The sequence below is a fragment of the Lagopus leucura genome, unplaced genomic scaffold, assembly GCF_019238085.1.
Source record: "Lagopus leucura isolate 7727_CA_CO unplaced genomic scaffold, USGS_WTPT01 Super-Scaffold_100002, whole genome shotgun sequence".
NCBI lineage: Eukaryota > Metazoa > Chordata > Aves > Galliformes > Phasianidae > Lagopus > Lagopus leucura.
In genome coordinates this window covers 40,282,482-40,304,938 of record NW_024962263.1, presented here as the reverse complement: position 1 = coordinate 40,304,938, position 22,457 = coordinate 40,282,482, and the positions used below count along the sequence as shown (strand labels likewise).

General features: G+C 39.9%; 1 protein-coding gene across 1 annotated transcript in view; it reads left to right on the top strand.

Moving 5' to 3' along the window:
* GNAL (G protein subunit alpha L) overlaps window positions 1-22,457 on the top strand; it is a 179,755-nt gene that overhangs the window by 147,136 nt on the left and 10,162 nt on the right. The window contains exons 6-7 of the mRNA XM_042868755.1: window positions 19,324-19,378; window positions 21,288-21,361. Of these exons, the coding sequence (XP_042724689.1) occupies window positions 19,324-19,378; window positions 21,288-21,361 (129 nt within the window). The remainder of the gene's footprint in view (window positions 1-19,323; window positions 19,379-21,287; window positions 21,362-22,457) is intronic.

Genomic DNA, 22,457 nt, shown 5'->3' with positions numbered 1-22,457 from the left:
TAAGCATAGCAGAAGCAGCTGCAGCTGTCTGCAGAGCCACTGCGCAGGGGATGTCCTTGCTGCAGAAACACTGCCTTACTGATACTGGGGTGCTGCTTTTCAGCGCAGGAAAGAGCAGTATGGGCTCAAAGGGAAATGGTTTTAAACAAGACAGGGAAAGTCTAGGTTAGATATTAGTAGGAAATTTTTCACACAGATGGTGATGAGGGTGGTGACACGCTGGAACAGGTTGCCCAAGGAGTTTGTGGATGCCCCATCCCTGGAGGCATGTAAGGCCAGGCTGGATGTGGCTCTGGGCAGCCTGGTCTGGTGATGGGCGACCCTGCACGTAGCAGGGGGGTTGAAACTAGATAATCATTGTGGTCCTTTTCAACCCAGGCCATTCTGTGATTCTGTGTGTGTGCAATTCTCATGCTTTATTCTTACACTTCAATTAGATTGACATGTTTAGCTGCCATGTTTTCCATTCATAATTGAAGTTTTTATTATTTTATGGATTTTTCACAAGAAATACAAGCGTTCTCAGAAATTATACATTAACTTAAATACTCGCTGAACCTTTCAAAGATTAGCTTCTATTTTTATGTTTGCTTTGGTTTCCATGTGTTTGCATCCTTTAGAAGACACTGATAGATTTTAACTCAGCAGTTGAAAAGCTGTCTTAAAATCACTTGCATGCAGCAGTCAGTAGCATCAGTTTATTGTTACTCAAGAAGTGGGATGTAGCCTTTATAAAATCTTAATTGAAAGGGAAAAAAAAAATCTAATTTTATCCCTGAAAACCATCTATTCACATCCTCTGTCAGTCCCACAAGTGCACATACTGTAGTGAACTGCAGGGTTTGAAGTTGCTAGGGTTTTTCTTTCAGGAGCCTGGGGAGTGGGGAGACTGTTTGCTGCTCTTCCAGTAAAAGTAAATAGCAGTGAGAAAGGTGACTAGGAAAAAGGATGTCAGCCTGAGAAACCTGAGCAGTGAGATAGCATTAGATACCAAAAATACTTGTTCTAATTTATAGGAATTCCTGATTCATACTGAAAGAAACAGGCAACAGCACTTCCATTGGTAATAAATAGTTTTCAAATGCCTATAACCAAGCTGGACTTGGAATCTACAGTCCTTACTTGAAAGAGTTATCTACTTCGGCAGAGATACTGCCTCCTAGTTCCAGTGCTCACTGTAGTTCCCATCTCAAATGTTGCAGGGAGTAAAAGCCCTGCAACACATCCTTGTATGTGATTTTGCTAGAATGGCTCCTACGAGCATCAGTTGTAACTTAAAAAAAAAATTCAATGTTAAATAACTATAAATCACATAAAAGAAGTGTGTCTTTAGCTACAAATTTCATGGTGTTTTTACATGTTGGAAAAACAGAATTTGGAGAACAAGACTTCAGTGTGATTTTGCTTATGCTAGCAAAAAAAAAAAAAAAGTTTATTGTAACAAATAACTTGCTGTTTATTTCAGCTAATGCACTACATTTATACAGATACTGATCACTGATATGCTCTTGTCCAGGCAAAGACAAGGCAGTCTTTGCAATGCTGAGGCTGCTTACAAAGCGATTCTGAGTTGCATGTATGACAACAACCAGGTTTCCTGTCTCAGCTCTGAGAGGAAGCCAAAGCACGCAAGGGTGGGGAATGCCACATAGGCCTTTCAAACACACACCTTATTCTTATCAGTAATATGCAAAATAAATAAAATGATGTACATGGGAGGCATAACAAAATGAACTTGTACATCACATCCAGGTCCTGCATTATAGCTTCTACCTCTCAGTTCATGACTAAGGAATCTATAAAGTATGAAGCCATTTTTATGGAGTGAAGTCAATAGCAGAAAGGCACGCTTAGGAAATAATTGCATTGAGTTATCTTCCGAGTGATGCAAAGAAATTGCAAGTTAAAGAAAAATAATGGTTGCTGTGAATCTGTTGTCAGCTGGAGAATTGGAACAGATGCTTCTTTACTGGGAAATTATGAAATCTAACCTTTAAGCAGGTCAGTTATGACATGAATGTAAATAAAAGTAGCTATACAAAGCTTTTGTATTAGCATGGCAACATAATTGGAGTTCTTCAAAATTATGCTGAGTTAACATATCACCACTTAAATTTGGCTTGTAGAACTGTTTTAATTATGTAGTAAGTTAAATGTAAGCACATAAAAACTTGCATTAGGTGCAGGACCTTTTCAAGGATATAACACTTGTAATCATCTCATAATAGCTGTGATTTTCTTGTTCCATAATCTTTTGTAAAGAAGCTGCTATACATGACTATTAATTTTTATTGATGGGATATATTTTTGATGTTTTTTTCTGTATTTCTTTTTTTTTTTTTGCCAACTCATTCAGGTTCTTAGATCTCTTGACAGAGATTACAGGTATGATTGCAGCCTGGCTGGACACACAGCTCTCCATTAACCTAACCAGTTTGGGCACTTGTACGGAAAGGAAAGCTTCAGTTGAGCCAGGATAAGCCTGTCTAAAATACTGGGCTCAGTAGCTGAAGTCTTGTCATAAGAGATGCACTGCTATCCATAATTGCAGGAGTTGACGTAGATTTCAGTAGATATCTGCTTTAATTCTCTATGTGTCTATAGATCACCATGAAGATAATATCTTTTATAATTTTCTCTCTTTTGTCCATGGTTATGTAGTTATCCTGTGTGTGTTATTGTTTGGTTGGTTTTTTTAAGTTGTAGTTCAGCATTTCTTCATCTGAACCATCCTTTCTTTGATATTTGTCTCTTTCTCTTTTTTTAGCTGCCTGGTAGATTTTGCAGCTGTATTCTCAGCTCTTATCATTTGAAACGATGACACTAGTTATTAATAATATCCAGTGTTTTGCAGCATGTTGGGAAAGCCCCTCATAGTTATTCTACAAATGTGATTTATTTAGCAGCTTCTCCACACCCTGCTGAACTTTAAAGGTAGATGCAAAGTGTGCCTCACTTCATTCAGTTCAAGAAGGTGGGGCTGATGTGGGTAGAATCAGGTCATAACTGCATAATTCTTTTGAGTGTCTAAAACTTTGGTAGACACCCATTCTGTAAGTGGGATGCAGAGCAAAAAGAAGTCTTCCCCTGTGGATTAAAAACAAAATAAACTTTCTTGTAAATAACCAACAGGAAGCAGAAAGACCTTTATATTGCTTATTTTGTGTATATTGAATGTGTATTAAGTAAAGCATACAGGTGTTTTCCTGCTGGTATGGATTGTGTTTCATTTGTTTCTCCTTTGCATTTTCTCAGAGATGCATAGTCTGTTACTTCAGTAGCTTTAAATAATGTCAGCTGGTTTACTTCTAATAGATATTGTTATATGCATCATTATATGCAACAAATAGGAGGAAGTATGTATGGTGAATATGTTGTCACAACCAACATGCAGAAGTAAAGCTGTTTAGGTGATGTTATCTGGATTGCCATCAGCAGCAGTGCACACCACAGCTCATTTATACTCTCAAATTCTAAGCAAAGCCTTTGATGTCAGCAGCATGTCATGTGGAGGATCCCCTCCCACAGCACTGTCATGTTTGTGTCTTACTGCAGAACTGCAGTTGCTGACACAAGGGTTTCCTACTTGGGGTTAAGTTGGCCTCCCCTTTTTAACCCTTCAATCACAGAACAGTTAAAAACAGAATTTCTGTCAGGCAGTTGTATATCTTACCTGGACAGAATAGCTCAGTGAAGAATAAATTTGTGTAATTAGAAAAAATGTTTAGAATATCTTATCCATCCAGATAACACCTTGACACTGGTAAAGTGGCATTGCATATTAGTACTTGGTGTTGCCAAATAACCTCGTTCTTCCTAGGAAAGCTTTTTGTGCTCACACTCCACTTGTTGCTAAAATGAAGTGGATCCCTTCTTACACAAATAAAGTAAATAATAATTCATGTCATAAAGCAAGATAGGAGAAGAAAAAAACAGTTTGCTCCACACCATGCATCTTGCAGGTAGCAGCTTGAGTAGTTGCCCTCAACTGTTGCTCTACCAGGATTTTGAGGGGGGATTCTTGAATCCAAATCAGTATTCTCCTCAGTGGTCTCAGTTCAGGTTTTTGAGCAGGGTCTTGTCCTTCTAATAAATGGCATTCAGAAACGCATGCCTTTCACAGTTGGTGTTTCCACAATGACCAAAAGTTGTTAAGCTACCAAACTAAAGCTCTAAGCAGAGTTGGTTAATAAGTGCTATTATATCATTGAAATCTAGAGAGAATAATATGGTTAAGTAACTTTTTTTTAGCTGCTGGAATCATCTGTTTTTCTTCTGATAACCAAGGGGAAAATAACATATTTAGCTTCCAAGAAGTTATATAGCAACAAGAGGAAAACAGTACATGAGACAGCGGTGAAGGCCAGCTGCCTTCTTTGAAGGGATTTTGAGGGAACACATGAACAATAGCATTTTAGAATAAGACTGTGTAATGTAACTTTGAACTATTTATAACATGTGGAGAGATAATACAGGTACTTGTGTTTAGTGTAATTATGCTTATGCAATCAGCTTTTTTAGAAAGATGTCCGTTTGACTGATTTATTTTTGGAAATGTACTCCAGAGTGCTAAAATGTGTATCTATATATCTGTCTTCATATAATTTTCAGTTTTGGTTCTAAGTCTGTTTTGTTGGTTTTTTTAAATCTATCAAGAGATACCCTTCTACTTATAACTGCTTTGAGGCTGATTAACAATTGACAGCAGACAAATCTGCAAACACCAAGCTTTTGGCATCACAAATGAAAATGTCTTTCTTTATAAGAGAGGAAGGGAAGGGATTAATTCCCTGATTAATTTCTAAAGAAAAAGCCCCACGGCCTGACCAGACGAAATTTCTTGGTACTATAAATAACCAAACCTTTCTGTCTTTCGTGACGGTAATTTTGATATATTTCTATCTAAATTGCTCTTTCCACGTTCTTCCTTCTACTACTGGGTTCAGGAATGTTCCTTCAGATGTTCTGTAGGTGATAGAAAAATACGAACAAAATTATTCCGCACAGATGCAAATGTGTGTGTGATTCCTAATTATGCTGTGCAGCTAGATGGTGCCTTGTACATGATCCTATCCTTGACATTTAGTGTCTGTATGTTATTTATACTAAATTTTCATTCTGGCCATCTTATTACCTGACTGCTGTTAATCACAGAATCATGGAATGGCTTGGTTTGGAAGGGACCTCAAGGATCATCAAGTTCCAAGCCCCTTGCCACAGACAGGTTTGCCAACCGCCAGATCAAGTACTAGATCACACTGCCCAGCGCCCCATCCAACCTGGAACAGGGCATCCACAACCCCCTAGGGAACCTGTTCCAGCACCTCATAGTATTCAGTTGGGCTGTATTCTGTAGCAGAACATGCAGAAAATGACCTCATTGTTTCAGCCTGCATTCTACTTTCAGGCTCCTCTCCTTGTTGAAAGAAATCTGCTCTCTCATTTTGAGATAGATATTAGAAGGAAATTTTTCACCCAGTGAGTGGTAACACAGTGGAACAGGTTGCCCAAGGAGGCTGTGGATGCCCCATCCCTGGAGGCATGTAAGGCCAGGCTGGATGTGGCTCTGGGCAGCCTGGTCTGGTGGTTGATGACCCTGCACATAACAGGGGAGTTGAAACTAGATGATTGTTGTGGTCCTTTTCAACCCAGGCCATTCTATGATTCTGTATGATTCTATGATACAGAGCTTCCTCATGCAGTTTGTCAATACGAAACGTGTATCAGGTGCACGTAAGGCTGTTTCCTCAAGAACTGCCAGGCCTCAGCCTGGGCTGCACTGGGCTGGGCACCATTCAGTGCTGCCCTAGGCCAGACCCTATTGCAGCCACACAGGCTGCAACCACACTGCCTAGGAAGAAGGCTGGGCTTTGGCTTTGTTCCAGAGCCCTCATAGAGTTATTTAAATGCATTTAGGATGTGTTGAGGAGAAGTTTGAGGAACATACTGTACCACACCAGGAGGTGATGGTAGAGCCTGTCTCGTTCCTGATGGCTAGAGCCAGGTTGCAAAGGAGCTTGTTAGCACTAATGTCACTGTGCACTGAAGACTCCTATAGCTCAGGTGCTAGCAAAATGGCTATTTTTTCTGCATTTACATTTATTTAATTATGTATTTACTAGGTCCTCCCTTAAGCACGCTGCTTGGAAGGTATGAGGTTATGCTAACAATCTGTATCTAAAGCAGACGGATTTTTGAAAAATCTATTGTGCAGGTTACCCTCAACAGCAAGATAATTGTACTTGTGAAGAGTCACGCGGATGCAATCATTCCTCAGAACAGAAAGCAACCTCTGTAACTACAATATGCAGTGCAGTGTCACATGTTGCTGGACTGGGTGCCATTGTTGTCACATCACTCAGACGTGGATGTTTGGAGGTTAACCTGCACTGACCAAATAACCAATTTTGTGACGGAAAGGCCGTCCTTCAGGCTCCAGACGTCCGAAATTTTGCGCACATTGCTGATCTTTTAAGCGTGTGAGACATGCCATTGAATTCCAAAGTCCTGTTGCATTCAATAGGATTACTTATATCCTTAAAACTATGCTTGTGGGTGAGTCTTTGTAGAATCAAAGCTTTGATTGCACTGAATTTGTTAGTCCCTCTGTGAACCTGAAATATTTAACAATTCTGACAAAAGAAAAAAATAGCACTCTGTGGTCTTGTTGTTCGTTTGTATTCACTTACTTTATCTATATTTGTTCTGCAGTTATTAAATTTCTCTCTTATTTGTAGCTTCTATGAGAAAATGTGTCAGCTTGAAAACGATGTCAGTTTTGAAGACAAGGTTAACAGCTTTTCAATGTACTTTTAGTATGGTTCTGATTAATACCAATCATGATCCCCTTCCGAATGGCAGTCAGTGTATGCAACTCTGGAACCTTGTCTGGAGGGGTAGAGGGTAGCTCAGGATGCTTGCAGGGTTTCATAATGAAACCCATCATAAAGCCTTTCAGTTCTGAGACAGGAAGAAACAAAAGCAAAAAATCCAATTAGAAACTTCCCTGTTTCCTCAATTTTGTGATTGAGCGTTTGTCCAGTATTATGATATAGAATCTGTTTAAAGGTGCATTACAGTGCTTGAACTGAATTTATATCAGGACAGGCTGATATCTCACATACAGCCAGTAAATGAAGATGTATGTCTAAGCAGTGTGTGGTGGTGAATTACTTAACACAAATTTTCAAGGATTTGCACTGAAGGTGTTAGAAATACATAACAAAATAATGAAGTTGAAAACCAGGATCAGAAGCAGTTCCTATAAATGTGTTGCTTTGTGGTTCTGGACTGTGGCCTTCTTAAACATGTATCTTGCAAAATGGAAGCATAATCAGCTCCAGCCCAGCTAAAGAACATTTTTTTGTTTTCAAAATGTCGTCGCAGTTACACTGCAAATGTGTACCTTTTCATTTACCTAACATTTTCGTCAGTAAGCGGGTCTATAGGGGAAAATAACTGTCTGAAGGAAGTGTGAACTTTGTCTGCTTTGTAGTCTAATGCAGGATAACCTGTTGCAAGACAGACGTTTGTTAAGAGGAGATCAGTACTTGCCATGCTGTTGTTAGGACTAGATTATCCATAATCTAATTACGAAGGTTACTAACAAATTGAAGAGATTATAAGCTTAACAATTATCTATGTGATTATTTGATTAAAATAAATGCCAGCAGCTTTGGCTGCCATACCTGGTATTTGGGATCAGAACTCCTATTTATTTGGTAGCAGAAAAGCAAACAACAACAAAAAAAAACTTTGTGTTTTGATTCTGGTTTTGTGATGACGTTAATAACATGACTGGGCCCTAATCATTCTATTTGCTCTGAACTACAATACGCCTTATTATTTAATGAGAGCCTTTTTGAAGTAGGGCTTTTTGATGTTGTTTTTTTTTTGTTTTGTTTTTGCTTTTCTAGAGGGGGGAAGAGTGTTTTTAACAATGAATTTAAAAATTAAGTTTTGAGGTATTGGACAGAGGTGGTAGTTCCATAGGATGAAAGGAGTCCAGCGTGGCTGATGCTGCAGCAGGGTCACGGCCAGGTGGCTTCTGGAGACCTCCAAGGAGGAGACCCCACAGCCTGTGGGCAGCCTAAAAGTGCTGCCTGAAAAAAGATAGCCCTTTGTATAGGGCTGAGGTTTTTTTTCTCTGGTATCTGTAGTTTAGTTCTGGTATCACTTAGTGGAACTTCTCAGATTTATTGTTTGAAAAATGTCCAACATACTGTGATTAGGAGTTTCATCTCACTGTGGAGCCAAGTTCCCAGAGAATAAAGCAAAAGGTCAGCACTCTTCACACTCAACTTTAGAATCCTCCTGGCACTGCCTCAAGAAGGCATGCACTCTCCCAAGCCATATTGTAAAGAACTTTTATATTAGAATTCAGTTTAATGGGTTTTCCTGGGGGAAAAAAAAAAAAAAAAAAAAAAAAAAAAAAGGTCTTTTGAGGCCATCACAAACTGGTTCTCTCCCTCAGGACAGGTACCGGGCACATTTCTTTTCAGTGCATTTCCTAGAATCCACTGCAATGTGCACAAAGTTTCATGGGAAAAATATTCTGATAAGGAATTTGCTGTTCCTAGGAGGCCTTGGGTTTGAAGGGACAAAAAAAAAAAAAAAAAACAAGAAAATGTAAAACTTATTATACCTGTGCTCACAACTCAGTGATAGCGTGACCTGCCAGTACAATGCCAACTATATTTTATTACATCAACACGTGAGCGGTGCTTCCATATTTAGAGTATTTAGAGGACAAATACCAGAGCACTCCTGGCTTTCATTTCTACAGATTACATGCAAGTTGTCAGTGGTATTTGTAATGTTCTCTTAAAAAAAGAAAAGGAGAGAAAATACAACATTTTGAAATCTGAACTGACAAGTGGATTTGGGTTTCTGACATTTATACCTTATTTGTATATTGCTCTTCAGTGTTTTCCAGATGTTATTGCATAAATCTTCCCAGTTTTTTTCCACTAACTGTATGGGTGGAGAAGACAGATTAGGAAGTTTAACTTCCTTCTCTGTGCCTGTTTTTAGGAGCTTTATAAGTTGTCCAGGATTTAAAATTGGCCTCCATGGATTTTTGAAGTGAACTTTATCAGAATTTTCCTTTTCCTTGCAGTTGTGTATATTGTATAGTGCTGCAGCTTCTGAACTCAGCTGAAGTTGCCTTCTCAGTAGACCCATGATATCTTAAAGGAGTGGAAACGTGGGGCCATGATCCTGCACAAAGCTGCCCCTGCCAGGCTTTCAGGTGGCTCCCAACAGGCTCTCAGACCACTGTGGGCAGTGCTGCATCAACCAGCCAGGTGCTGTTCAGCCCCCTCCTTTTGATGTTTTCCCAGCCCAGATGGTAGGTGCTGTGCTGTTATGGGCAGCGAGCCTCTCAGCAGGGAGCCCTCATGGAAAGCTGCAGCAATGTGAGGGTGACCCATAATGCCGAATTCTCCATTAGCCACAAACATCTTTTTGCTCCAGCTTGTTGTAAACTATGCCTTCGAAATAACAACCACAGCATGGGTACTGGATAGAGCAATTAAAAAGGAAAGCATAAGGTAATATGTAAAGTAACTTGAAGCAGGGCATAATTATTTTCTTCGTTCCTCAAACCCAACTCTATGTATTGTTTTAATAGAACAAACGTACTGTAAACTGAAAAGAGAAAAAAATGGTGAAAGAAGAGTGGAAGAAAGGTACAGAGAGTGCAGTTAGGCAAGCTTTTTGCAAAATACCTGATTCATAGCAAATGATAGCATTAACATGGCTTCCTGACAAATGTACATGTACGCAGGGTTGCAGGGCTAGTTTTGAACAGTGAGTTTTATAACCAGTGTCTTGGTTAAATAGCTTTAGCTATTAAATAGAATTAAGCCAATAATTAGTAAGTTGGACATGATCACTGTGTCTTTCCTTACATTTTGATATTAACACTTCTTCTCCGCATTCCAGCTTCACACATTCCATCAGCTACCCAAGATAGTCATTTAGATACTGTACTGAGGGACATGGTTTAGTGAGGGATATTGTTGATAGGTGGGCAGTTGGACTGGGTGATCTTAGAGATCTTTTCTAGCCTCTGAATCGCTCAGTCAAACTGTAGGTGTTAGAACCAGTGGCTTGAATACATTCTTTGTTAAATATATCCTGGTTAGAAATGGACAGGATAATGGTGATTTAATGAAAACATTTCAGAAGCATCGTTTGTGAAGATAGAAGAGCTTTCTTATGAGCCTAATAGTTACGTCCAGCACTTGTATCACACTCCTTAGACCTTGCATGATAGTGTTATATTCACCTGATAATTTCTAAAACAGCTGATCATACACAGATAGTTATGTCACATTGTTTTTCATGTACAGCTCTGGAACGTGGTATGGATGGGAAGAATGATGAGCTGTCCAATCTAGATAACACATAGAGAAGCCCTAATTCATTCTGACACATGACATGAACAAGTTGGGGAAGAGCAGGTTTTGTGTACTTCCCATCAGTAATCTCTGTGAGAGGTTACCATGCCTCTCATACTTCGCAAAAAGAAAACCAGAATGTCTATATCTGAGCAATGGTTCTGTTGGCTGTTTTGGGGTAAAATTGCTCTGGAACTACTAAAAGGAAGGCTGTCAGTTCTTATCATGCTTCTAAGGCATTTGGTTGGGTTTTTTTTCCTATTAAGTTTTCTAGCCTTGAACATTGACAAAGCAGCATCTGAGAGTATGCAGGTGAACCATGCAGCGCACACTAAAGGGTTGCTCATAGAGTTTGCATCCAGTATGTCCTTCACACAAGGTAAAGGTATGAGAGTGCAGAGTTAGAGCTGGGACAAAAAATAGTGACTGCCGAAGACAAATGACCTGCCGCTGCAGCTCATGATCTGGAAAAAGTAAAAATAAATTTTACTGAGTGCTCTGCAGGGTCTGCTTTTACAGCTTCTCTGTTCTCACTGTCTGGAAGCTAGACATCTCCTTGACTTTTCTGTAAAGCAAATTTTTCAGGTTTTTTTAGCTTTTAGGTCAGTGGACTTCATATTTTATATGTAGCCCTAAAAGGTTTCTTCTCTAGTAGGATGGGTGTTGGGAGCCCTCATATTCCTTAAATTTTAGGCTTCTGTAGAATTTCAGATCCTATCTATCTATCTATCTATCTGTCTCTTGGAGTCTCTAATACATCCTCATGAGAACTGGTGCCGTGATCCAAATGTTAAGCCTTAGAACTAATGCCATTCCTCCTGCTCAACCCCAGCACTCACCAGAATTCCTGCAAAGTCAGTTCTCTGGGTCAAGTCAACACTTACACTTATATTTTGCACAGGATTTTAACACGTTATTCCTCTCACATGTCACAAACAGATCTGAAAAGAATAATAAGCATGCTCGTGTTTCTCCTGGTCGGGAGAATTCAGCATTTTGAAGAGCTCACGTTTCTTTATCTGGGTTTTCTGGAGGCTATTAATATTCTCTTTTTAGACATCTGGTGTGTCTTTTAGATGTGAGACTGCTTGGCAGCAAGTTCTCTTGCAGTGAGCTTGGACTGGTGCCACAGGTAAACTCAAACTTCTTGTGACTACCTTTTAAGCCTGTGTTTTGTCACTTTTGCTTCTCATGTTTGGGGCTTTTCTGCTTTCTCTTTTATTACCCTCCTATAGAAAACTCTAGTCAAACTGGTTTTTCCTTTCTGGCAGCCACCATAGCAGACTTATTTTCCAAACCACTTCCATTGGAATAATCAATGTTTCATTTCCAGCAAGCAACCTGGATTCAGCATTCTTCAGGGCTCACTGCACTGGGTGGATTTCATATATCCACGGTGCAACAACTTTTAAAAACAAAACTATCAGCCAGAGTGTGTAACTTGCACTGAAGTAATTTTTCCATATCACAGCAACAAAACTTGTAAGTAACAGGGAAAGCTGCATTTGCAATACCCTGTGAAAATAAACATTGTTAACTTTTGACATCCCATTGCAACCTTTTGGTGTAAAGTTAGCGCTTGTGAACCTGATGCACTTGACAGCTCCACGTACTATCAAGGCTTTTGCTTGTAGTTTGGCTTTCTTTAACATAAAAGCCAAATCTGTTTTTCAAGAACTTAGCTTAAGTGGCAGACGTGAGATGTTCTATGCTCTTTAGTTAGCAGTTAGCAACAAGTGAAAACAAGGTCTTGATGTATCATTATTTGTAAAGGTAGATTTTTGAGAATCTTGTGGAACCGTTGCATTCTGCCCATGCAACTCTGATGTTTCACGTTTTACTTCCTTTGATGAGCTTGTCCAGATATTTGCTGGAAGATACTAAATAGTTGTTTCATTCAGATAGTTGATAAAGTGATTGCAATCTGTCAAATATCAGCTCACAAGGCAGTCAGGATCCAGATCTCCCCGGATAATGCTATGTGATCTTTCTCTTGGTCCTTTATTCAAGATTGCCCTTAAAATTACAGAATGTGCTCTGTGTAACATTTAACTTAGTTACAGAACTAATATTTGTCTGTATACTTTTATCAATATACATATAAAGATTATAAGCCTGAGACTGTCCTCTCAGAAGGAAGGAGAAATGCAATGAATCCAAGCAGATGTGAATGCAGTTCAAGGAGGGTCTGCCTGTGTCGGTCTAAACCTTTGGTTTTATTAGTGCTTCATTCTTGGTTTGTGTTTTGCAGCAGCTCATCTGCTTGCACCTCTGGGAATAAAATGTCTGACTGCACGCAGTAGAAAAATTTTGTCCTTCGTAAAATAAGTAAATAAGTAACCTTTCCTCTTCCTTCTCTTTGTGCTATTCTTCATCTCTCTGAGATCCTTCATAACAGAAGCTGCAGATGATGAGTCTCATTTCTGCTGGAGCCTGTTAACCTTTCTGTGTGAATGACAGTTTTCCAGATTGAAGTCTTAGCCAGTGTTTATGTTAAGAAGAGGGTTAATGATGATCCCCATGGGCCTCTCGCTCGAAAAGCAAAAACATCTGCTAAGCCAAATAGTGGTTAGTTTGCTAAATTTAGAAGGAAAGAAATGCATTTCCCAAAATTCACACTGCTTCTTAGCAAATTTAGGGAACAGTGGTGGCAAGCAGTTATGGAAGTCATACTGTTTATTCATTTTTGAGTTTAGTTCATATTTTTTCAATTAAAAGAAATTAGATTGCTGTTATTAAGCAGAAAGAAGGTACTCAACATATATATCTGAAACATCTAATGTAGCTGAGCTTTCCATGTATTTGTTTAGGTTGATAGCTGGACATATGCCAAAGCCTGCAAAGCCTTTTTGTAGAGATATTCTGCAGTACGTATTGAGAAGAGACTGTTCAGCAGCTAAGAAACTGAGGCTGAAATCAACGTCTACTAGGAAGCTCTCTTAACTAAGCTCATATACCAGCAGCATTCTTTCACAGGATTTATCCATCTTTCCTCATCACACTTGATTCTGACTCTTGCCAGCCATCTGACTTGTGGGAGAGTCACCTGCTGAATTGTGATGAGCTTTTGGTTGCGATAATCGTGACTGACAGTTGTGTCTTTGCCTTTGATATGTCAGCTTAAGTCATCATCTGTGAATTGTGTTTAAACTAGAGCTCTACTGCTTCACAAGGCTAATGTGATAGAGCATCTCATGTTGTCTTTGCTCTGGATGACTTCGCTGTGGCTTGGTGCTAGTTGTAGCCATGATAACAGAATGGGACAGGTACATGCTTCCCAACCAAACTGTTGGTACCCCCCAGTGGGCTGCATGTAGATCTGATCACAGAATCATAGAATGCCTGGGGTGAGAAGGGAGCATGGAGGTTAACTAATCCAACGTTGCAGTTTCAGCAGGGCCACGTGAGGCAGGATGCCCAGGACCACATCTCCAAGGAGGAGACTCAGAGCCTCTGAGCAACCTGTGCCAGTACTGTCACCCAGGGTCCGTTGTTTGCCCAGAGTCCATCTCAGTATGTTCACCACTCTCCCTCAGTAGCCCATTTGTTGCAACAGCTGTTCTCGCTCTAAGGATGCGACATCTTGAAAAACCAGGCATCCCAAGCAGCCACGTGCTGCTCACGTACTGATCACACATGGAGGTCAAGCAGCTCTCCTGTACATGGTCTCCAGTGGTCTCACGAGCCCCAGATGAAGGGCTGGCAGGAGGTTTTAAAGCACAGATTCTTCTAGATTAAATAATTTCTTTACTGTGAGGGTAACAACGCTTAGAACAGCTGTCCACAATGGTCGTTGAGTTTTCTTCTCTGGAAGTTCTCAAGACCAGCTTAGACACCTTCCTGTGCGACCAGCTGTAGGGATCTGCTTTAGCGAGGCGCTGGGCTGGGTGATATCCAGAGGTCCCTTCCAGCCCCTGTGGCTCTGCGATTCTGTGAAATTCAGAACTGCAGTCCTCGATTGCCGTGCCCACAGAGGCCTCGCTCAGCGTCTGGCTGCAGCCAGCCGGGCAGCAGGCAGGGAGCTGGGTGAGCACATGCTGCCCTCTGCAGTCTCTCTCCTCTCTGCTCCGCAGCCCCAGCATGCATGCGGTTTGACGGCTTTCTTTTCCAAGCCCATGTTTCAATCTCCCTTTCCACCCACAGGACAGGCTGAAGAGACGGTTATAGCGTGATAATGTCAGTATTGAAATAGGGAGAAGAGGGAAGTCCTGGGAAACCGGTGCTCTTAGAAGATGCCAAAAATACACGTCAATCAATACCAATACGTAAATCTCTAGACTATAAATAAACACAAAATTTCACTAGCGTCTTCAGTGTTTGCACTGGCTATTTTTCTGCATCAGCTCAAGCAGCAATTGGTATTGAAAATCAGAATAAAGAGTGGATTCAGAACAGCTCTCATCCCCCTGTGCTCCTGCCTTGCAAGCGCTCACTTCTACACCTTTCCTCAGGGGAGACAGCCACAAAGCAGCACACAGGGCGAGGGCGACGCTCTGCTGCTGCAGGGGAGCTGTATTTAAAGCACAGTGCCTGTTTGCATTTGACAGGAAAATCCTCAACTATTAAATGCTAGCAACGTCTTTTGGGAGATTTCTATTGATATCTTCAGTAAATGACTAAGGAAAATAAATCCTTTAGGGGTTAGAATGATACTGGAGGCTCTTTGCATTATGTCTTTCTCAGGAACCATGAAGCATATGAGAATAATGTGAGGTTGCTCGAAACCCAACTGTGGAGCCTAAGGTATCCTCCAAACCAGAAATCCATAATTTCCAATTTTAAAGTTGTGCACAAGGCACTAACAAGGTTGTAATCCCTTAGCTGATTAGTACCTGTATATAAACATTCAAATCTTGATTTTGTCTCTGATTACTTTAGCAGGTAAAAGAAAACGAAGAAAAGGGGATCAGTTTCAGCTCCCTAGAGATCTGGGATAAGTTCTCACTGTGAAACACGTAACTTGCATGAGAGTTATCATAATCCAAAGATAGCAGAATTCTAAGTCTTGGTCTTGAATGACATCATGTAGTAGGTTATAGTGGGTGCTTCTACTGGTTTGGGAGCCTGGCTAAGGAACTTGCAGAGCCTTCTGTGTTCCTTCAGAAGCAGAAAGTTTGCAGACTCCAGCCACTTACCTGAGGATAACTTTGAGATTCTTCATTCTGACAGCTTCAAGCTATAGTGTTACCAGGATTTTAGCATTAGCTTGATTTCTTGTTTTCTGCAGAGATTTTTTTTATACCAGGCCTTTGAAATGTTAGGGGGAAAACAGAAAAAAAAAAACCAAAAAAACAGTTGAGCTAGAAAGAGATTCATTAGAATGTGTAGTTCATTGTATTGATATGCTGTTTAGCACCTTATCTTTGCAATTCTTTGAATGTCAAAATACACTTATAAATAGAGCATGTCTTTTTGTGTCTGTAGTATTATTCTCAAGACGTGATTTTCTTTTAATTGTGATTTCCTGGGGTCAGGATATCTGTACAGAACCTTGTAGTGATTTACCCAGTGAGAAAAAGATTTTCATGTACGATTACCTCCTCTTTATTTGTGCATTTATGAATCCTTTTTTCAGAAATTCTTATGTAGCTGCTAATGCTGCTCAAATTGCCATGGTTTTTAAAGAGAATAATGCTTATTGATAGTTCCCACATGCACTGGCAGGCACATCTAAAACCTGTACTTTTGTGTTCACAGCTTGCATAATGTAAAACGTAGAGATTGCTTGTCAAACTAAGTGTCAGCTGAGTTTCCTAGGAAACTCACTGAAGATATTTATAAAACTACAGATCAGCTTAATAATAGATATAATAATGTCAGTAGCTCGTGATTGTTGTTTTTTTAACTTTATCTGTTCGTTTTTCTTTTGCTTTAATTTGTTAGCGTACCAAATGGCTATATTTCCAAACAGACCTTCCTTTCAGTGTCTTCCTTCCAGTTTATTTAAAAAAAAAAAAAGTTATCTGGGCCATTCCACGTCAGGTAGTACAGACCAACCTACAGCAAAATTAAGGAGAATGTTGATGTCCTACTCATTACCAGAACAACAAAATAAAACCAGAACTGAGAAGTAGAAATACAAATACTGTGTTATAGTTGTATTCACACTTGAGTTGGAAGCCTGAGTTTAAAGTTCATTGCATTTACATGCAAAACAGTTATTGCAGAATTATCATCAGTATTGAGTGCAGTTTTCTATAGAAGATGCATAAGTAGAAGACCTGTCAGTACTGAGATAAGATGTAGTTCTGTCAAAATAATTCTATCCCTCAGCTGAAAAAGACATGAGTTAAAAAGAGAGGATTGATGATGCTGATGTCCATTTTTATTCCTTTCTCTGCTATTCTGTTTTCCTCACACTGATCCTTTGAGCCGAGATTTAGAAATTATCATATCTTAAGCACTGTAAATTTGCTTGGGTATGCAACATCTGAGGCTGCATATATGTATGAGTGTACATTACACCAGACCATAATTATGAAAGGCATTTAATATTAGTAGAAATTAATGTTATTTAGAAAAAGAAAAGTCATTGTTTTCACATTTTAATACAGCTGCGAGACTGAAGCTAATGTGTTTAGAAGTACTGACTCTTTATCTCATCTGGAATCCATTACTTGTACTTGCTGCAGAAATTTGCCTGTCAGAGCTATTTTTTGATTCTGTGCTAATTAGCCAAGTAAGGAGCTTCTATGAAGGATGTTCAAGAATTGATTTCCCTTCAAGGAAGTCCAGAGTCTACAAAACTCAGTGCACATTCATTTTACTTCCAAAAGAAATCCTAGGAAACCATCACACACCAGAAGAGTTAATGTTAGGTAAAGCTAAGAAATTTAGCCCAGTCCTAATAGTGGTCAAATGTTGATTTATTGGATGCCAGTGGTATCACTGCAGCCTGGTAGAGTGGTTAGCATTTAGAACCCTGTAAAACACTGCCTTCATTTCAGTATAGATGACATGTGGCCAGCGGCCTTAGAAGCGTGAAAACGTTACAGCTATCTAAACTGATCTTTATTAAGCACTATGTTGAACAGAGCTGTCTCTTACCTGTGGCATTCCCATTAAGGATGTTTGAAACATATTCTTTTACTTGGAACATGACTTAGGCCAATATCAAGAACATAACTGCCAATGCTAACAGCCAATAACCGTCCTAAAATCATGTGTACAGGGGAGAGGTGTGCATCGGTGCTAACTACTGAGTTACTTAATCATTTTGGATCAATGCTACCAACATGATGTTGGTGTGTGTTGAAGAGTCAAGATGTGATTTATATATCACCTCCAGCAGTAATGCTTCTGCAAAAAAATGCTACTGATTTGTTTAGTCTAGTGGGATTTGGGATGGGGTCATGTTTGTGTACAAACACTTGCCTTTGCCCACAGTATTAACCATATCAAACTGTTTATAAACTAGACAGAAAATGTCGGGACATATTTGGAGAAACTAGAATGCTGCCCATACAGCTTTGCTAAGGACAGTGAGTACTTGTTGAGGAGGTTCAGCTTGGAAGCATTTTTAATGGGGGTAGGATTGCCATTTTTTTCATCTTATTGTGTGCTGCAAGCTTGAGATTTGCTTGGTGTTCTCAAGGAAAAAACATTTGAGCAGGTTTTGCCTGAGTGCAGCTGCTTCATCATGGTGACCACAGCTTGCTATAAAGATGTACTTTTATATCTTCACATAAATTTATGGTTGCTTTTGATGGGTGAGGAGTAGAAAGTATGAAGTAAAAAGATTATTCTTCTGTCATGTTTATTCAAGATAATTTTGTCATTAGGCACCCCCTATGTTGTGCTAAACAAGAGTTTTTAAACCTGGTGTTTTAACATCACACCTTGATAATGCAGGCTGTACATACTGGATTTTTTTTTTCCTGTTGTAACAGTGGAGGTTCGGAAAGGAAAAAGAGTATAAGTAAATGTATATGCGGCATATTTTCTTTTCCTTTCAGTTAATATCCGTGGGAAAGTACTATGAGAAATACAGTCAGGCTTTTAGAGAGGTGTTTTCAGCTGGTCTCTGTGTGTGACCCCGGTGTTAGCAGTGAGTCACATTGCCAGGCAAGAGTTCACTGTTCTCTCCTTCTTTCCCACTGCAATTAAATAAATTCCACATGCACACCCTAGTAAAATCAGGGGGAAAAAAACTTGCCAGTTGATAAAGAAATTGTGATAATACTGTAGAAGGATGAGTCAGTCAGTGGGATATTCACTGCCAAATACCAAATAACAATGCAGAAATTCAAGAGAGGTTTTAAGTCATGCAGGCAGTAAGGGAAAATGAGCCATCTGGGCTCACACAGAATGTAAGAAATGGGTGAAAGTGAGGGAGGAGAACCTGCCTATTTTAGCTCTGCATATAAAATCCCATTTTTATATCCTCGTTATTGCTATTCTAACATGTTGTAGAAAAGAATTAAAGTTTGAAGATCTTTAAAATCATTGGAGAATGTGGTATCCCTTTTTTTTAGCTCCTCTCACTCACCGTATGGATTTTACTGAGTTTTGGCATTGTAAGGGTTCAAGACTTGTTAACCTCCACATCATGCAGTTTTTTTTCAAGTTCTTAAGCTGTAGTTGCAGTGTTCAATCAGGTCAGATGCAGGAAACATCTGATCTGAACAGGCATTTTTTAAGTGGACCTCCCAAATTGTGATATTGTACTGCATTTGGTCTGTCTGTGAGTACTACCTAACGATAAGTGTAACAGCACTATATTGAGGCAGTGCCTGGGTAAAAAGCTGTTTGGCTCAGAAATTAGAACTGCAAGCAACATAAGTAAAGCTCTGGGCTCATACATTCACCATTTCACTCGTGTACTACTTTGCAGCTGAAATCTAAACCAGAAAAGGTACTGAAAATGTGCAGTACTAGACAGGATTTTACGTATCTAAATGCATGTTTATTTTTCTTCCAGCTTTTTAGAAAGAATCGACAGCGTCAGCATGGATGACTATACACCCACAGATCAGGTTAGTGTAATTAATGTGATAGGGGCTGAACCAAGACACCCATTTGTACAGATTCTTTATGTAATTTGGTTTAGTCCCAACAGCAGCTGAAATGCAGCAAACCACATAATTACAAAATGCAGTCTAGCTGTTTAAATAATGGATGTTAAAGAAGAAGAAGCTTTTCAATGTTGTAAGCTTGTGTTTTATTGTTGCTATATGTAGGTCGTGATTCCTGTAATACTTGTGTTATTTCTTCTTGCTTCACGTTCTGCATGAGCCTTGCAGTGTGCTCTTGCAGCTCGGAAAGCAAATGGTATCCTGGCTCCATCAGAAGAGGGGTGGCCAGCAGGGACAGGGAAGTGATTGTCCCCCTCTACTCTGCTCTTGTGAGGCCCCATCTGGAGTACTGCGTCCAGGTCTGGAGCCCCCAGTACAAGAAAGACAGAGCTGTTGGAGAAGGTCCAGAGGAGAGCCATGAAGATGATCAGGGGACTGGAGCACCTCCCCTGTTACTGCTCTGTGCCAGTGTCCCACTGCTATCCAGTAGTCTCAGTCAAGATTGTGACCCATGTGATAAACTGCAAATACGCATAGTAAAGGAGAACCCTACCCTGGATAAATCAGTCTGTCTACTGAGGATGTATAAGGAAAGGGAGCTCATTAAAAAAATTAGTAATGATCATCATTTCTCATTGTGTAGTCGGGCTGAAATTCAGAAAATAAAGTGGCTCGCCAGAGATCAGACAGGGAGGCATGTGGGGCAGAACTTCTACCTTCAGACCCAGTTCAGGTGTATAACCACAAGCCTGTCCAATTACAAAGACAAGTGTCTTGAATTAGAAGGCAATAAAAAGCAAAACTCATGTAGTCAACCTGATCCAGAATAATTTATTAAAGCCCTCCATACATTTTAAAACAAAAGCAGTTGTGTTGAAATTTACTCCATATAGACCTTGTGGTCTGACTTTAGCATCAATATTACTCTGCTGACAGGAGATGTCAGCAAAGCAAAGCCTTGTTTTTCTTTTTGTTATTTATTGTAGTGTTGCCCTGTTTGTTCTTGCAGGGTCTTTCTCTACCTTGAGCAGTCATTCATCATAGGAGGATTTGGCAGTGGCTTCATTATTCAGCTGTCTCAAAATTTTTCCTGATGTTTCCTTTGGGAAGAAATGTCCTTTGTCTGCAAAGATCAGAAGAGGCTTTTGGTATTTGGCAGGCAGAAAACTTCTGCTCCAGTAGCAGTGCTGGGTAGTCAGGGTTAAAAAACTGCTGGTGATGGTGATGGTACAGAGTGAGCCAGTTGCTTGAGATGTGCACCATAAATTGCTTTTACCTACCTCCTTTGAGAACCTAGGAAATCATTTTTTTAATTATTAGAAAACGTTATTTATTTATAAAGTACTACTAGCATGAAAAATAAGAAAGAAATGCCAGATTTACCTGCAACCTAAATTCTGTTCCCCTGTGCACTGTAATAGAGTTTTAATTACTTAGTCACAAGCTATTATTTCCATAGGATTCCTGTCTCATTCTGTACAAAAGAGGGCAGAATTAATGTTGCCTGGGCAACTGTAAATCTGGAGTTTTCTTGCAGTTGAGTACTTGACTTTACAATACAGACAATGTGTTTTCTTAGTTTTATGTAACTTCAGCATTCATTATCCACGTCACATATATGATTGTGGGACAATCAGTAAGAGATTTCAGTGTGCACTAAAGAGAACACGCATAAGGTATTCACAAGCCAGATTCAAATACGATATTTGTGTATCTGTTGTGTCAAAATGGACAGGTATACCAGCAAGTCTGATTGAACTCTAATTAAACAGAACATATCTTTCCAGGGAAAATACTATAGCATGCATTTTAAAGCAAAATCAGGATAGAAAAGAATGTCACTAATCAGCTTCCATGTTCTCATTTTCAGGACCTATTACGATGCAGAGTTTTGACATCAGGGATTTTTGAAACAAGGTTTCAAGTAGATAAAGTAAATTTCCAGTAAGTCTATTAGTAATGATTTATGAATGTTTTACTAATCTTAACAACTCAGATGTCTGTTTTCATGTCTTCCTGGCATAATTGGGCATAGGGTGAATGTCAGGGTTGTTTGGTTTAGGTGGGTTTTTGTAGCTGTTTCCCTAGATCCTAGTAAAATTCCCTTATGCTTCATTGAAAAAATAAAAGATGATACTAGTCATGTATTAGTGCTGCTCTGTTGTGGGGACATTTTTACTAACTCATTCATTTAGATAGCACTGCAAACTCATACTTTTGGGATAAGATCTGGCAGAACTTAGTGTCATTCCACAAGCCACAATTTGAATACTGGTACAGTTAAATGTCTTGCTCCTTCTTTCTTCTCCTTCTGGAGAGCTGCAAGTTCTGTGTTGTGCAGCATCTCTGTTAAAGTACTGTCAGGCTACCTCCACACTGGTTCTCATCCAAAAAGGTAGCAGTGCTGGTGGGGGACAAGTTGCCTTTGTGTTCTTCTCCTTGAACGCCTGTACTCTCTCTACCACACTTCAAAAGATGATGAAACCTCTGTTTGTTTATAATACAATAGCCCCAACCATCTATACCATGTGCATTTCTGTACACCACAAAGGCAGCAATTTTCTTATTGTATGGATTCGGCAGTACTCTTGCACCCGGGTGGTGGCAACCCCCACTGTCAGTACAAGCTGGGGGACAAAAGGGTACAGCACAGCCCCGCCAAAAAGGACTTGGGAGTAGTGGTGATGGTAGGTGGATATGAGCTAGCAGTGTGTCTTTGCAGCCCAGAAAGCCAACTGTATACTGGGCTGCATGGCCAGCAGGTCAGGGGAGGTGATCCTGCCCCTCTGTTCTGTGCTGGTGACGCTTCACCTAAAGTATTGTGTCCAGATGTGGAGTCCTCAGTACAGGAGAGACATGGACATGTTGGAGTGCATTGAGAGGAGGGCCACAGTAATGATCCCAGGTTTAGAGTACCTCTACTACAAGGATGGGCTGAGAGAGCTAGGGCTGTTCAGCCTGAAGAGGAGAAGGCTCTGGGCAGACTTTCAGTATCTAAAAGGGGGCTGTAAGAGAGAAGGGGACAGACTCTTTAGCAGAG